Raw genomic sequence first — 15,472 nt, forward strand, 5'->3', positions numbered from 1 at the left:
TTTCATATAATATAAAAAATAAAAAATAAGCGTTTGATTTGATACGTTTTTTTGAAAAATTTTGACGAAAATAATGAAAATTTCACAAAATCTATTTAATAATAAAAGAAAACTTTATAGAAATGGAGGGTGTGTTTTGATTTCAAATAAAAGAAAGTAACACCGTTTAAATTTTTAATGAAAATATATTATTTTTATAAAAATATAATTTAAATAAATTTTCAAGTCAATCTCTTATTTTAAATTATAACCAAACAAACAAACACACATAATTTTGGGACTGTTATGAGTTTGTTTATCTATCTTATTTTTAAGAAATGCAATTTTTTTATAAATATTATAAAAAATATAATATATATTAATACAATATATTTTATTCATTCATAAATAACAATTAATAATTATAAAACATTATTTTTATATTATTTATATGATAATATTGATTTCAATTTGAAATTACAATCAAAATAAATTTTATAAAATAAATTATTATTTCCAAAAGAAAAATTCCAAAAGAATACACATTGAATGTGTCTTTATTTTATTTTCTACATTTTGCAACATTTATGTATAAAAATACAAATGTTTTTTCTGATAAAAAATTCTATTCAATCGCTATAACAATAAAAACAATAAAACAAAAAGAATTTATAATTTACAAACCAAACACACCTTGTAGTATTTTTTACTCCCTCGGTCTGTCAAAGTCACGTTTATTTTTTGCATCATTATAATTAACATTAAAAATATCATTGTATGCCAAATATCGTTTTATTAGTATTATAAGACATTAGTGAAAGTATTTTTATAATTTTTTATAATATTTTTACTATGTTTTGATATAATAAATAATATTTTTTCCGGTCTCAATATAATAGTCTTGTTTACCATTTTTGTCCGTTCCAAAACAATAGTCTTATTTTCATAAATAACCATACCACCGTAAAACTATGCTTTTTTATTTTTATTACACAATTGCCACTACTTTTTACACTAATATACATACAAACACAAAAAAGTCTTTTATCCATACATTTTTACCAACTATCAATATAATATAAATATTTCTTAAATCTCGTGTCTAATCCAATTAAAATTATATTTATAAAACGAATGGAGTATTAAATATTAACACACAATAAGTAAATGAGATCTTAGACCCGGACAGAAATAATAGGTTTTAAAGGTACATTTTCTTGTTTTAATAATCATAAAATAAAACAGTCTAACACATTTTTTTTAATTAAAAAATCAATATTAAAAAATAATTAAAATAAAAATTAAATAATTAGTATAATAATAATGCATATGTGTGGGATTAAAAAAAATGAAGTTGTGTCGGCGGACCGAGGCCGTCCTGACAGCGCGGCATACTCCGCGATTCGTTCCACATAATAATCCATTAATTAATATTATTAATTAACTTACTTAATAAATTAATTAAATAATTAATTATTTAATCATCTTCGCAGTCTTCGCTGCATCACATTTTCATGTGCTCTTCTTCGTCTTCGAACTCTCCAAATCACTTACAGACAACACCACGAAATTTTCTGATCGCCATTTTCAGGTAAATCTGCTTATTTCTAGTTGCATTTTCTCTCTTCCTATCGCTCGTCGTTTTCCTGTTTTTAATTCTGCTGTTTTCGGTTGCTTTGCTTCAATTCAAGCTTTTGCTGCTGTTGATTTCGCTCCATTTCGTTTTTGTAATTTCTGATTTGTTCCGATTCGTTTCAGGAGATTCTCGTTTTGGAGTTTTCTCGCTGGCCTGTTACGGATCTCAGACTGTGTTCGTTGTACTGTACGGATAGTTAATCTGTAGGAAAAAGCTATAAACATCGGGGGTTTTGGAATCAAGCTTCGAAAAAATTGATTAGGTTGATTAAGAAATGAAGAAGTAATTCGTTTTCACTTTTGGCATTATCCTGCTCCACTGAATTCGAACCTTCGTTTTTGTTGCTTTCTGCTTGTATTATGCTCCTTTACTAAATCCACCGATTTTTCAACTCAAATCCTCTCCAATTGTTCGTATTTTGCCCTTTTACTACCAAATCCCTAACTCAGTTCACAATATGCGTTACTCTGATTGTATAATGATCCTATTTTTGGGGGTTTTTGTGCTACTTTTGAACTTCCCTGCATCGGCGGATTCCGATGTCACAACTTGCTCGGATATCGTGCCGATGAAGACTCGCGAAGATCATATATCGATTACAGATTTTGGAGGTTTAGGTGATGGAGTGAGTATGAACACGAAAGCTTTCAGGAGAGCAATTTACAGAATTGAGCACTTGAAGAGGGCAGGTGGTACTGTTCTTTATATACCTCCTGGAGTGTATTTAACAGGTCCTTTTAATCTCACCAGCCACATGACGCTGTTCTTAGCCAGAGATGCTGTTATTAAAGCCACAACGGTATGGCAATTCGTATCGACCTTTCGTTATCTTGTTGTGAATCCTGCCGTAGTTTCTGCATTGGTTTTCGATCTCTCGTGTGTGAGGGATATTACATCGATATGTTATTGTGATGTTCATAAGCTGTGATGGTGATATGCTTGCTTGATTTCATCCAAAAGAGTTAATGCTTTGATAAATTGTGTCTTTTCCGACATATTGCTGTATCGTATGGTATGCAATTAGCCAAAGGAAAATAGACATGGAAACGGATACAAAATTCATCATCATTGTTTGATCTTTTGTGTGTTAGGGATATTACATTGGGATTTGTTATATATGTTCATAATGTTTGCTTGATTTCATCTAAAAGAGTTGATACTTTGATAAATTGTATCTTTGATCATACTGTTGTATGTTATGCGGATTTGTTAGCGAAACGAAAATGGACATGAAAACATATACAAGATCTTTTAGCTTTGATTCTATATGCAATTCTGCAGGATACCGAGCAATGGCCATTAATAGCTCCCCTTCCATCTTACGGGAGAGGGAGAGAACGACCTGGCGGAAGGTACATGAGTTTAATCCACGGTGATGGGCTCGAAGACGTAATAATCACAGGTCAGTTTGATTGATGCCTGCAACCGTCCGTGAGAACGCTCGACCAATTATGATCAAGCCATTTTTAGTTTGTTTTAGTTCTTAAGGCATAATTAATTTGTTTTTTCCTTTTGTTGTTTGGGTATTATCAGGTGAAAATGGGACGATCGATGGACAAGGCGAAGTTTGGTGGAACATGTGGAGGAAAAAGACGCTCGACTTTACTAGACCGAACCTGGTTGAATTGATGAACTCGAAAGGTATAATTATTTCCAATGCAGTTTTCAAGAACTCGCCGTTTTGGAACATTCACCCAGTGTATTGTAGGTAATGACTCGTTTTAGATTCTTGAGTTGTCATGCAATGAACCCTTGTTTATGGTGAATAATTAATTACAAGTTCTTTGTTTGGCAGCGATGTTGTTATTAATCATCTCACCATTCTTGCACCTCCCGACTCTCCCAACACTGATGGAATCGACCCCGGTATGATATAAACAGTTTTCTACATAGTTTTTATATTCCCTATTTTCTTGATTTTACTCTACCTAGCCTAATGTCCTGTAATGTAGCGGTAGAGCTGTTAATTAGCAGAAGTAAATCGACTTCGAAAGTTTCGACTTTGCTTAAGACTTATCTGAAAAGTAGTTCAAGATCGAATCATTAAGTGGTCAAGTTTTATGCTTTTTAACTTTTACGGGATGCCCGGTATATTTGTTTGGGGATTTGAATAGTAAAATTTTTTAATTGGAATAGTTGCGATATAAATAGGTGTTGATGTGATGTTTTGAAAGTCAAATTGATTTTTAGTATAATATAAAAAATAAAAATTAAGTGTTTGATTTGATATTTTTGGGGAAAAAATTTGGATGAATAAATTCCCCAAACGAATCGAACTAAGAAGCTGGAAAAGATCGTTTTACCCTTGACCAAAAATTGCTTTAGAGTGTGTTTGTTTTTTTTATTTTTGAATAGTAAAATGTTGGAATTTGAATAATTATTTGACGTGATATAAATAGATATTGATGTGATATTTTGAATGGATAATAAATTTATAGTATAATATAAGAATAAGAAAAATAATTGTTTGATTTGATATTTTTTAAGATAAAAAGAATTTGAATAGTAAAAATCTGCTTTAGAATGTTTGAACTTGACTCGCAGATCGGTGGTTTATTCCTGTTGTTATGTATATGTATTTTGGATGTATCGTAATTCTCGATTCTACGACAAGTTTTATGAAAGCCTTTCATTTGCTTGTCAATAAAAGTTTGATTTTTAGAATGTATCTTAATTTAAATGTTGTTATGATGTAATCGAATACCAGATTCGAGCACCCGAGTATGCATCGAGGACTCGTATATATCAACGGGGGACGACCTGGTGGCAGTAAAAAGCGGTTGGGATCAATACGGGATCGCCTACAATCGCCCCAGCCGCGACATAACGATAAGACGCATAACGGGATCGTCTCCATTCGCGGGAATCGCAGTTGGGAGCGAAACATCCGGCGGGATCGAGAACGTGGTCGCCGAGCACATAACTCTATCCAAAATGAGAGTCGGAATCCATCTCAAGACGAACGCCGGTAGGGGCGGCGTGATACGAAACATAACGATCTCGAACGTGTACATCGACGATGCAGCTATTGCGATAAAGATTGCGGGCGACGTAGGCGACCATCCCGACGAGAAATACGACCCGAACGCGCTGCCGGTGCTCAAAGACGTCGTGATTAAGGATATCTGGGGCGAAGGCGTGCAGCAGCCGGGTCTGCTTAAGGGTCTCAAAAACGCGCCGTTTACGAGAATTTGTTTGTCGAATGTGAGCCTCGGCGAGGCCGTCGGGAAGAGGAATAAGCCGTGGCAGTGCTCGGAGGTCAGCGGTGGCTCTGCCCGGGTCAGCCCGTCGCCGTGCGCCGAGCTGATCGGCAGCTTACAGACAGGTACATGCTCTAATTTGTCTTGATGAGATATATATATATATATATATGTGTGTGTGTGTGTGTGTATTTTGTGAAGTTTGGGGTGTGTTTCTTAAGTTATGTGATGGTTTTATTTGGTGTTTTGCATCTTTGTGACGTTTTGTTTTTGTATTAACTGTTGATTTATTTATTTATTTGAGAAATGTGTTAGTAGTAAGTAAAAAATTGTTTCGGTTAACAAAGTCTAGTTTTATTATTATTATTATTATTAATATATGATTATTTCAGTGAAATAAATTTAATATACTACTCCATATTTTATATTAAAGACAATGAGAATAAGATTTGGACTGGGATGTGGAATTTCCAGGATATTAGTGTTGTGATTAATTAAATTTTAAAAGCCAAGAAGAAGGGTGTGCTTATTATTATTATTATTATATTTAAATAAAAATATATCATTTTATTTTATAAATTATCATGCCAAAATTGTTTTCTTTTTCTTCGGCAAAATTATGTTAGGTTACTTTTATAGTTAATAAATTTATACATAGTCTATTCATAATAAAATATTTTATGTACTTATAATTTTATTATTTTTATTTAATAAATAATAATAACTCTATCACTAATTTTTATTCAACTGTTTTCTTATCCTTTTTTGATACATTTTATTTTTATAATATTTTTATTTTATTTTTAATATTATAAAATATATACTGTCTCCGTCTATATAAATTTTCATACTCAATCCAATCTATATAAATTTCAGACTATTTAAATAAAAAACTCTGTAAAACTAGACAAATCCTAAATAAAAGGAAAAAAAAAAGTATATTTATTAAATTGAAAAGTGAAATAGTGATATGTACATTTGTAAGTAACTTTATGTCATTTTCAAGAAAACGAAATTTCCACAAAAACACGCACTTCATATTCAATACTTGACCAACTCATACGTGCATTTATATAAATATATATATATATTTTAAATATTTAATTAGTTTGAATTCCATATTTTGAATATAAAAAATATATAATATAAAATTCAATCTTCATTAGGGGCAAACAAGCTGTGCAAATCCAGTTTAGATGGGTCCGTAAGCATTTTGGGTATTAAAATTATTTTATATATTTTAAAATTATTGATATAATTAAGCTTATAAACGAATTTATTATTATTATCATTATTATTATTATTATTATTATTATGTTTTTTTGACACAAAATTTAAATTTTTCCTATTTGGACTTCAACGTTTGAAAATAATACATTTCTTTTTCATTGCAAAACATCAATTCATACATTATTTTACATTATTTTAGTACTAAACTCAAACTAAACTTTTTACAAATTTATCAAAAGAAACATATGCGGAGTATATAATATAGGAATATATATACATTTTACCTGTAGTAATTGGATATAATATATATTGCTACCATACTTATAAATCCACTCATCATATACCTTTTGCCAATTTTAATAAAATACATCTATCCAAACCAAAGTAAAAAAGTATTCGTACTATCTAATTTGTTATTTTAAAAAAATATAATTACACTTTAATTATATTTTAAAATATATAATTTATAATAATTCAAAATTAATTAGATTAGTATAATACTTTTATAAAATTCAATATATTTACAATAGAAAATAATAATAAAAGATTAAAATGTCTTTTTATTTAACAAACTCATTTCTACTGAAAAAATATTATCATATGAAAATATCAGTTGTATATAAAAATACTATAATTTGTTTTAAAAGAACATTACATCGAACATATATTAACAAAATAGCACATCAAATATAATTTTTTTATTCTTTTCAAAATTCCAAAAATGTCAGTCTAAAGAGATAACTTTTCTGGTCGACTCAATAAATATATATTTAATTATAAACGCACACACCCCACACATATTTTGTATTTGAATTAGTCAGCACACACACAAACACTCCTCTCCTCCTCTCTCTATATATACAATATAGAGAGAGAAAGAGGACATAAATACTTATCCATCATCATCATCAATATGGGTCCACCCCACCCCACCCCACCCCCTCAAAGTAATTTCTTACTAATTTCATGTAATAAATACACACGTGGCCACTCTTGTTTATTTTAATTTCAAAAAATACATTACCACATATAGCACATAAAATACATCTAATGACTATTGATACAAAATCTATGTTAATATAATATAAATAATAATAAACAAACAAACTCAAATATTATATTAAAAATCAATTTTACATTCAAAATATCACATCAACACCTATTTCTATCACATCATACAACTATTTTAATTCAAAATTTTTACTGTTCCAATCCCGACTCAAAATCCAAACCCTCAAACAAACACACCCCAAATCATATCTAAACACACTTCTTATTATTTCATTTGTTGGGAGGGGGTAAAAAAGAAAGAAAAATTACCAAGGCAAAAGGGTAACTTTTATTAAGGTTTGAATTGGTCATAAATCCAACAGGAAGGTCTCACTTACTTACTAGGTGGACTACCTCAATTCTCCACACACTCCTTCCTATAGGTCCACCCCACCCCTACCCTACCCCACCCCCCCCCCACCCCCACTCGTTTTCTCCAGTCAAAACTTCAACTCTCTCACCACTCTTTTCTTCTCCATCCCATCTTATAAATTCAAAACCCCAATTCACCATTAATCCCCACAAAAAACACACACATGAACAAACAGGCAGAAAAAAAATGGAAGAAGGATCATTAATGGAGGAGAAAAGAAATGTTACCTGGGAATACATGTCGCTAATCAACGAACTCAATCAGGGCATGGAGAAGGCCAAGCAGCTTCGTTTCCATATCTGCCTCGCTTCCGATTCCGATTCCGACTCCGAATCCGACGCCTTGCGTCTTCTCCAGAGGATAATCTCCTCCTTCGACAAGGCCTTCGCCATTCTTAAATCGAAGTCGTCTGCAAGAGGTCTGCGATTACCTTCCGAGGCTACGAGCGATGAACTCAACAGAACAGATTGTCGCGATCATGGCGCAGCTAAGAAAAGGTAATGCTTGCTTTCGAAATAAAATCGTACCCGAATTTTTAGGAATATTCGATCGGCTGAAATCGATGATGTTTCGGTTGAAATGTGTTGCAGAAAGCTCCAGACTACATGGACACAACAAGTGAGAGTTAGCTCGGATAATGGACTCGAAGGACCTGCCGACGACGGATATAGTTGGCGAAAATACGGGCAGAAGGATATCCTCGGTGCTAAATATCCGAGGTTCGAATTTTTGCAGTGCATGTTATATATATACATATATATATATATATATATGACAACAATTACTGTGCTGAATTTAATTACGCCGCACATAATGACAGGAAAATACGAATTATGCTAACACAGTACAAATCCAATACATGCAATCATTAATTTTAGTATAAAAAATATATTCATACAACATATCTATAAATAACTAACACACATTTATATGTTTTTTGTTAGATGATATAAATGTCCGACACACCTAAAAGCTTAAATTGTTAGAATACGCATTATTTATTTATTTATCTACAAATGGGAGTCAAACAGTGCTGATCGAGCAAATCAGCTCAAATAGCTAATTTCACTCGATCAGAACTCAAAGTATTTCCTATATATATATATATGTGTGTATAGATATATATACGTAAATATATACGATTTCGATAAAAATGACGTATGCATGTATGCAGGAGCTATTACCGATGCACGTACCGATCAGTTCTAGGCTGCTGGGCGACGAAGCAAGTGCAGCGCTCGGACGAGGATCCGACGGTATTCGAGGTCACGTACAAAGGGGAACACACTTGCAGCTACCCAGCTGGCGAAGTTCCGGAGCCGCCGTCGTCACTAGAAAAACCAGAAATGCAACAAAATCAGGCACTAATGAACTTAAAAACTAATCTGAGAGTAAGTACGGATACCTTCGATGCTCAGGAGATGACGCCGACTCTATTCTCGTTCCCGCACGTAAGCCACGATGTCGACAGCTATTACTTCCCAATCAGCAACCTCGACGAGAGTCGGTTGGGCAGTAATTCGCCGCTGTTTATATCTCCAGCCACGTCAGAGTCGAAATACTTACTTCCCACGACCTACGAAATGAGTTCTATGGGGGTGGGGGGTCACAATTATCAGCATTCCGACTGCGAGATAATATCTGCCAATGCATCGACAACAAATTCCCCAATCGGAGGCACAGAGTTCCAGCTCGATCTTGCGGATCTGGATCCCGGCTTTCCATTTAACACGGCAGGATTCTTCTCGTAGTCGCAACAAATAAAGATCATAAAACAGAATAGTTCTACTGCATTTAACGTAGGATTCAATAATGTATCTACTAGCAAGATTTATGATGTATTCTTTCTATTCGCATGAACAAACATCCAAATCTATTCATTTGTTCCCAAGATTTTCGCGTAAAATATTAAAAGATCGTACCTAATACATACCAAGAATAATAACAAGAGAATCCGTTATGTTAACCTCATAAAACAAGACTCGGATGAGGCAATACAGCAATTTTAATTACACCAACAAGAAGATTGATAATATACAACCAAAACATCGATCAGGAATCAGCATTTCAAAGTATGGGTTTTCAGACATCAAAACATCGAAGCAGACAACAGCATATAGGACTACATCACTAAGTTGTGCCTCGATTGATCATTATTAATTAGCATAGGTATCTTCGATTCTATGTTGGGGATAGATATTGCTAGTGTCGCTTCTTATTACCAAAGCCCTTTTTCTTATTGTGTCCTTTCTTACCGCCTTTATTTTTCTTACCCTTGCTGAATGTACCATGCCTGCTATGGTCATTAGCAACTCGGGGAGCAGTGGGCTGTAATAGATGCTTCACATCGAGGATACCGTTTCTGAAATTTCCTTCTGTTGATTTCAGAATTCTTTCTTCAGGCCGACGCCTCTCCACTTTTCTTGGCCTACTGCCACTATATGCTCCAAACCTCCCGAGCAATTCTCTCTGGGAACACAAATTGATTGTTGAAAACCATTAAAAAATAAACAAATTGAATCGAATTTTTGAGAAAAAAAGTTAGAAATATCGGTGGAGATTGAAGAATAATTTATTTTTTCCCTTTTTTTTGTAATAAAAGAGTGTCATAATTAAAATAATAAACTACTAAGGATAATCAAATTATAACATCTTTTAATTTCAAATGCTATAGAGTTTTGGTGATAACAACAAACAATGCGAAACCTCAAATTCTTAAAATAAATTTTCATCAAACCTCTTTCAACATTTTTTCTTCCATTTCTTTTTGCTTCTTCATTGTTGCTCGCGCCACACTAAGAGGTAATCTCTGCTTCTTCAGAGGCTGTTGAATAAATACACAGTCGATATGCAGTATATAAAACAAAGATTCAACTATATAAAGATATAGAATGATCTTTTACCTTTCCGCCAAGGGATACAACCTTTTTATTCTCCAAGTCCTTTTTTTGTTTCCATGTCATATGCGTCGACCCTGAATTTATATGCAGCGCTTACACACATACTTCGATGTAAACACAAGTGCAAAGATAGTATGTCATTCTCAAGTGTGTATTACCCAAAATCTCGATATCTTTAAGGATAGACTTGATATCCATTTTCGGTTCCTTGGAATCCTCTTGAGGAGCTTGAGATTTTCCTTTCAATTCTGACCTCGATTTAGTCATTCCTACAGTTTTCAATTAGCTGCAAATGAATTTTGATTATGTATATCAACAAGATTTCCCCTCAAGTGTATCAATGGACTAAAGAACACATGCACCAAAATGAACAGATTTCTTCACCATTCACCATTATTATTTTTGTGATAAAAGCTTGCTACAGAAGTTTATGGTCCATTTTTATTAGACAGTGCATCTTCTTGTAGCCAAGCTATCAATCCCCGCCCCCACCCCCCCCCCCCCCCCCCACCCTCCCTCTTTTTTTTTTCTCCTCTTATTTGCAGAAACGTTAAATAGAATACTAACAATATGAACTCAAGCACAAAGCAATCACTAGAGAATCTTAATTCCACACGAACAAATATTAAAACACTGAAAAAAAATCACGAACAAATATTAAAACACAGATTGGTACACACTTCATTTTTTTATCGAATCGATTTATTGTGGTCGTCCGAGTAGCAAAAAGCATCTCACGCTACAAACTAAACAAACGAAATTGAATTTCCAAAACAATTAGCGACACTATAATGTACCTGCGTCCGTAAATTAACGCGCAGAGTTTCTTCAAGTTTTCCAGATGGTGGATGCAGAACGATGATCGGAGTTAATTTCGCCGCAAACTTGTTCAATGTTTGGGAATAGCAGAGAGTTTTGGAGACGAAGGTTGGTGATGGAGATGCTGAGATTAGGGCTGGATTTAAATTGAGGTTTTGGGCTTGGCCGAATTCAATATAACACATATTAAAGGGAAAAAAGTCGATTTTTTTTTGTCATTTAAAATACAATAATTAATTTTTATTTTATTTTCTACTATAAACCCGTAGGTGATCAAATATTTTCTTTTAAGTAGGAATCCTCAGCCGCTATCCGAGCACTGGGTGAACTTCCGGTCGAACCTAATCCCTGCAAATCATGCTCAACGGGCAAGTCACACTAAGCGAATCATGTGTGTGGTATGTGACCTGAGGCGTCGGGATTTGAACCCATGACCTCACGGTCACAAGTCCAACTGCTATGATGTGTTTCTTTGTGGGTTTGATGTTTTGAGTTTGGATTTATGAATAGTAAAAAATTAAATTTGAATAGTTGTTTGAGGTGATATAAATAAATATTGATATGGTAGGGAAAAAATGCTCAGCTTGTTACCGTCTTTAGAAAAAGGATATTTGATTTTTATATCAATTGTACAAGACAGGCCGATCAAATTGCCAATGATGTCCCAAGAGAAAATGACATACGGTCATGGGACACATGTCACAAAACACATCATCGCTGAATCCACCAATGGAAAACGTCACTCTTGCTTGCTTATCCACACGAACAGCTCATTCGTCACTCATCCAATGTAAACTATGTGGCTTCGGATGAGCGGTAGTATTTAAACACAACTTCTCTACCATATACGAACTAACAACATTAGTGCAGCTGCCCGAATCAACTATCATGGATATTGTACGCCCTGCTACCTGGAACAAATTTTCTCGTTGTTCGTCTTGTCTACGGTTTGCATCTTCACGTGGTAGAGATGTCAAGGCTCGCATCACCACTAAACTTAAAGGATCCTCGTTACAAACTTCCTCAACAACATCATCATTATCTTCAGCAACTACTACGCCATCACCATCGTCATCATCTACATAACCCCATTGACCATTTTCTAAAATTATAACAGTTCGCTTATTGGGACATTGGCTTGCATAGTGCCTTTGCCCATGGCACTTATAACACGTCTCTTTCCTATGCCCCAACCCCTTTGCCTTGAACCTTACAGCAGCGTCATCCTTAAAATAAACTACTCCATTTATTAATATTAATTATTATATCAAAACGTAGTAGAAATTAAAAAAAATTTGAAAAATAGTTTCATTAGTGTCTTTATAATACTAATAGAATGACATTTGTAAAAACAAAAAAATTATACTAATATAAGGATATTTCTAATGTTAGTACAATCATATAAATATTAACATTTAGAGGTCACAAATATAAAAAAATAAAAATAATTATTTGGTTTATTATTTTTAGAGGAACCGAATAATAAAAACATGAATCCATACCCACAAAACAACACGACATTAGTGAGTTTTTGGAGCTAACTAACAAAATTCTACATTTAATTTAACTAATAATTAATTAATATTTTTAAACTTATAAATTTAACGCACACTGTCCTGCGTATATAATTCGTCCACCGCCTCTCGCCGATGCCGGCGCCGTCCACGGCGGCGCAGCCGATTTTCAGGTCCTTTCTCCGGCTGCCATTCTTCTACGCTGAAAACTCCATTTCAATGAATAAATTCATGTTTTCAGCAATTCAGCTACGCGAAATTTATTACCTCCAATTTTCTCGAAAATACTCTTCCAAATCAAATCAATTTCACAGCCTCCGAGCATCCATCGCATTGCTTCAATCGTGTGCGCTGAATCAGGATCTTTCCGAGGGAAGAAAAGTCCACGCAGGGATGATCGTTAATGGCTATCTCGGTTCCCCACTGTCCGCGACTAGCCTCATCAATATGTACTGCAAGTGCGACTCCATTGCCGACGCTGTATCTGTTTTTGAAGCGACGAAAGAGACGCACAACGTGTTTGTCTACAATTCCATCATTTCTGGTTTGGCTAGCCATGATCTCTCCAGTGAAGCTTTTGAATTCTACTGTAAATTGAGGCAAATTGGTTTATCTCCAGACAAATTTACTTTCCCTTGCGTGATTAAGGCTTGCTCTAGCATTTCGGATCTGAAAAACATCCATGGATTGCTGCTTAAATTCAGGTTGAATTTCGATGTGTTTGTAGGCAGTGCATTGGTTCATAGCTATTTGAAGTTCAAGCAGGTGAACGATGCACAGAAAGTGTTCGACGGATTGCCTGTGAAGGATGATACTGTAATTTGGAATTCTATGATCAATGGTTATGTGCAGATTGGTGAGTTTGTTAAGGCGTTGGAAATTTTCAGGAAAATGATGGACAATGAGCTTTTTCCGAACCGATTCACCGTCACCGGAGTTCTGTCGGCGTTGGCGCTGGCCGGAGAACTTTCCGGCGGGATGTTACTTCACTCGTTCGCCGTAAAAACAGGGTACGGCGAAGGGGTTCCGATTTCGAACGCGTTGATCGACATGTACGGGAAATGCAGGCGTCTTTCGGACGCGAATTCGGTGTTCGAGAAGATGATCGATATGGATATTTACTCTTGGAACTCGATTATCAGTGTTCACGAGCAGTGCGGCGATCACGATGGCGCATTGAGGTTTTTGAAGCGGATGATAAGGTCGGGGTTCCGGCCAGATTCGGTGACGGTCACTGCCGCTGTTCCAGCGTGTGCGACGCTGGCGTCGAAGCACGGCCAGGAGATTCATTGCTACATGATCGTCAACGGGATTGGCGGCGACGACGGCGCGTTTACGGGGAACACGATGATGGATATGTACGCGAAGTCCGGGAGTTTGAGGGAGGCGAGATTAATATTCGACGCGATGACGATCAAGGACAACGCGTCGTGGAATATTATGATCATGGGGTACGGCGTGCACGGGCTCGTCGACGAGGCGCTTGATCTATTTTCCCGGATGTGCGGCGCGGGATTCGATCCCGACGAGGTGTCGTTCGTCGGGGTTTTGGTAGCGTGTAGTCACGCAGGGTTTGCGATCCGAGGGCTAGAATTATTCGAAGAAATGCAGCCGAGGTACGGCGTGAAACCCAACATCGAACACTACGCGTGCGCGATCGACATGCTCGGTCGAGCCGGGAAACTCGACAAGGCATTCGATTTGATCTCGAAAATGCCGATCGAGCCCAATCAAGTTGTGTGGAGGGCATTTTTGTCCGCATGCCGGATTCACGGGAATGCGGGTCTCGCCGAGGTTGCGACGCGGCGGGTGCTCGAGGTCGATCCCGAGCATTGCGGGAATTATGTATTGATGTCGAATATATTAGGAGCCGCAGGGAAATACGAAGAGGTGGCCGAGTTGAGGCGGGCAATGGCGCGGCAAGATGTGAAGAAGTCGCCGGGTTGCAGTTGGATCGAACTGGGTGATGGAGTGAGCGTATTTTTTAACGCGGATCGCGGTTGTCGCGACGTGAAATTGGTTTACGACGGATTGGATTTGCTCACGGCTTGTTTGCGCGAGCACGGGAACGTCGATGTCTTGGAGAGTTGTTAGCAATGTTTTCACGCTCGGTTTGCCGTGACGGGAGCTTTTTGTCGGGCTGTATTGCCCCCGGAGTTGATGTTGCAGATTTGCTGAAAAAATGATCGTTTGTTAGAGAGTCGTTGCTTGGGGTTGTTGAGAGTTTCGGCGACTCTTGTCCACATTAATTTTGTGAGATGAAATAATATAGTTTTATACTAAATTATAGAAATTATTTAATAAAATAATTGATTATTATTATTATTATTATTTTAAAATAAAAATAGCTAAATTTATGCCAATTATTTGGGAATCAACGGGAATTCCCAATCATCAATTCCCCTTCAGCCACTTACCATTGGAAATATAATACTCTCTCGTCTAGCTTATCATATCTATGTTTCTATTTTAGTACGTGTAATTTAGTTGATTATTTTATGTTTTTTTTTTTTAAAATATACATTTTAATCTTATTATATATATTTTTTTAATTTTAATCGGATCAATTACTTATCTCAATTTTAATTTATAATTATTTTTATTATAAAATAATTATTTTAACTAATATATTTTTAATTATTTATCAATTATACATCTTCTAAAAAAAATAAAAAATACCTATAATAGCATAGGATAATACTTTATACAGTAACATATAACTGTTACCAAATGTTACTGTATAAAATATAATTGTACATGATAATAATTTA

The 15,472-nt window shown here is 35.1% G+C and overlaps 4 protein-coding genes across 5 annotated transcripts; 3 read left to right on the forward strand and 1 right to left on the reverse strand.

Moving 5' to 3' along the window:
• The first annotated feature begins 1,476 nt into the window (after window positions 1–1,476).
• LOC127250711 (probable polygalacturonase) lies at window positions 1,477–5,173 on the forward strand. The gene is made up of 6 exons (XM_051274120.1): window positions 1,477–1,570; window positions 1,738–2,414; window positions 2,897–3,017; window positions 3,149–3,323; window positions 3,411–3,481; window positions 4,323–5,173. The coding sequence occupies exons 2-6, from the start codon at window positions 2,073–2,075 to the stop codon at window positions 4,961–4,963; spliced, it is 1,350 nt and encodes a 449-aa protein (XP_051130077.1). The 5' UTR covers window positions 1,477–1,570; window positions 1,738–2,072; the 3' UTR covers window positions 4,964–5,173.
• Window positions 5,174–7,589: 2,416 nt separating this feature from the next.
• Window positions 7,590–9,359, forward strand: LOC127250630 (probable WRKY transcription factor 41). The gene is made up of 3 exons (XM_051274013.1): window positions 7,590–7,965; window positions 8,059–8,187; window positions 8,643–9,359. The coding sequence occupies exons 1-3, from the start codon at window positions 7,655–7,657 to the stop codon at window positions 9,217–9,219; spliced, it is 1,017 nt and encodes a 338-aa protein (XP_051129970.1). The 5' UTR covers window positions 7,590–7,654; the 3' UTR covers window positions 9,220–9,359.
• A 96-nt stretch (window positions 9,360–9,455) lies between these two features.
• LOC127250631 (uncharacterized) lies at window positions 9,456–11,345 on the reverse strand. 2 transcript variants are annotated; one of them, XM_051274016.1, is made up of 5 exons: window positions 11,166–11,345; window positions 10,527–10,637; window positions 10,372–10,442; window positions 10,206–10,292; window positions 9,456–9,937 (listed from the first exon to the last, which is right to left on the reverse strand). In XM_051274016.1, exons 2-5 carry the CDS (start codon window positions 10,633–10,635, stop codon window positions 9,671–9,673), a joined length of 534 nt encoding a protein of 177 aa, XP_051129973.1. In that variant the 5' UTR covers window positions 10,636–10,637; window positions 11,166–11,345; the 3' UTR covers window positions 9,456–9,670. The 2 variants fall into 2 exon arrangements, with proteins under 2 accessions (XP_051129973.1, XP_051129972.1); XM_051274015.1 differs by having other exon boundaries at window positions 10,527–10,654.
• A 1,501-nt stretch (window positions 11,346–12,846) lies between these two features.
• On the forward strand, window positions 12,847–14,957 carry LOC127250085 (pentatricopeptide repeat-containing protein At3g14730). Its single transcript, XM_051273242.1, has one exon. The coding sequence runs from the start codon at window positions 12,921–12,923 to the stop codon at window positions 14,793–14,795; it is 1,875 nt and encodes a 624-aa protein (XP_051129199.1). The 5' UTR covers window positions 12,847–12,920; the 3' UTR covers window positions 14,796–14,957.
• The last annotated feature ends 515 nt before the right edge of the window (window positions 14,958–15,472 follow it).

This window comes from Andrographis paniculata, unplaced genomic scaffold (genome assembly GCF_009805555.1).
Source record: "Andrographis paniculata isolate CXL003 unplaced genomic scaffold, ASM980555v1 Contig37END, whole genome shotgun sequence".
NCBI lineage: Eukaryota > Viridiplantae > Streptophyta > Magnoliopsida > Lamiales > Acanthaceae > Andrographis > Andrographis paniculata.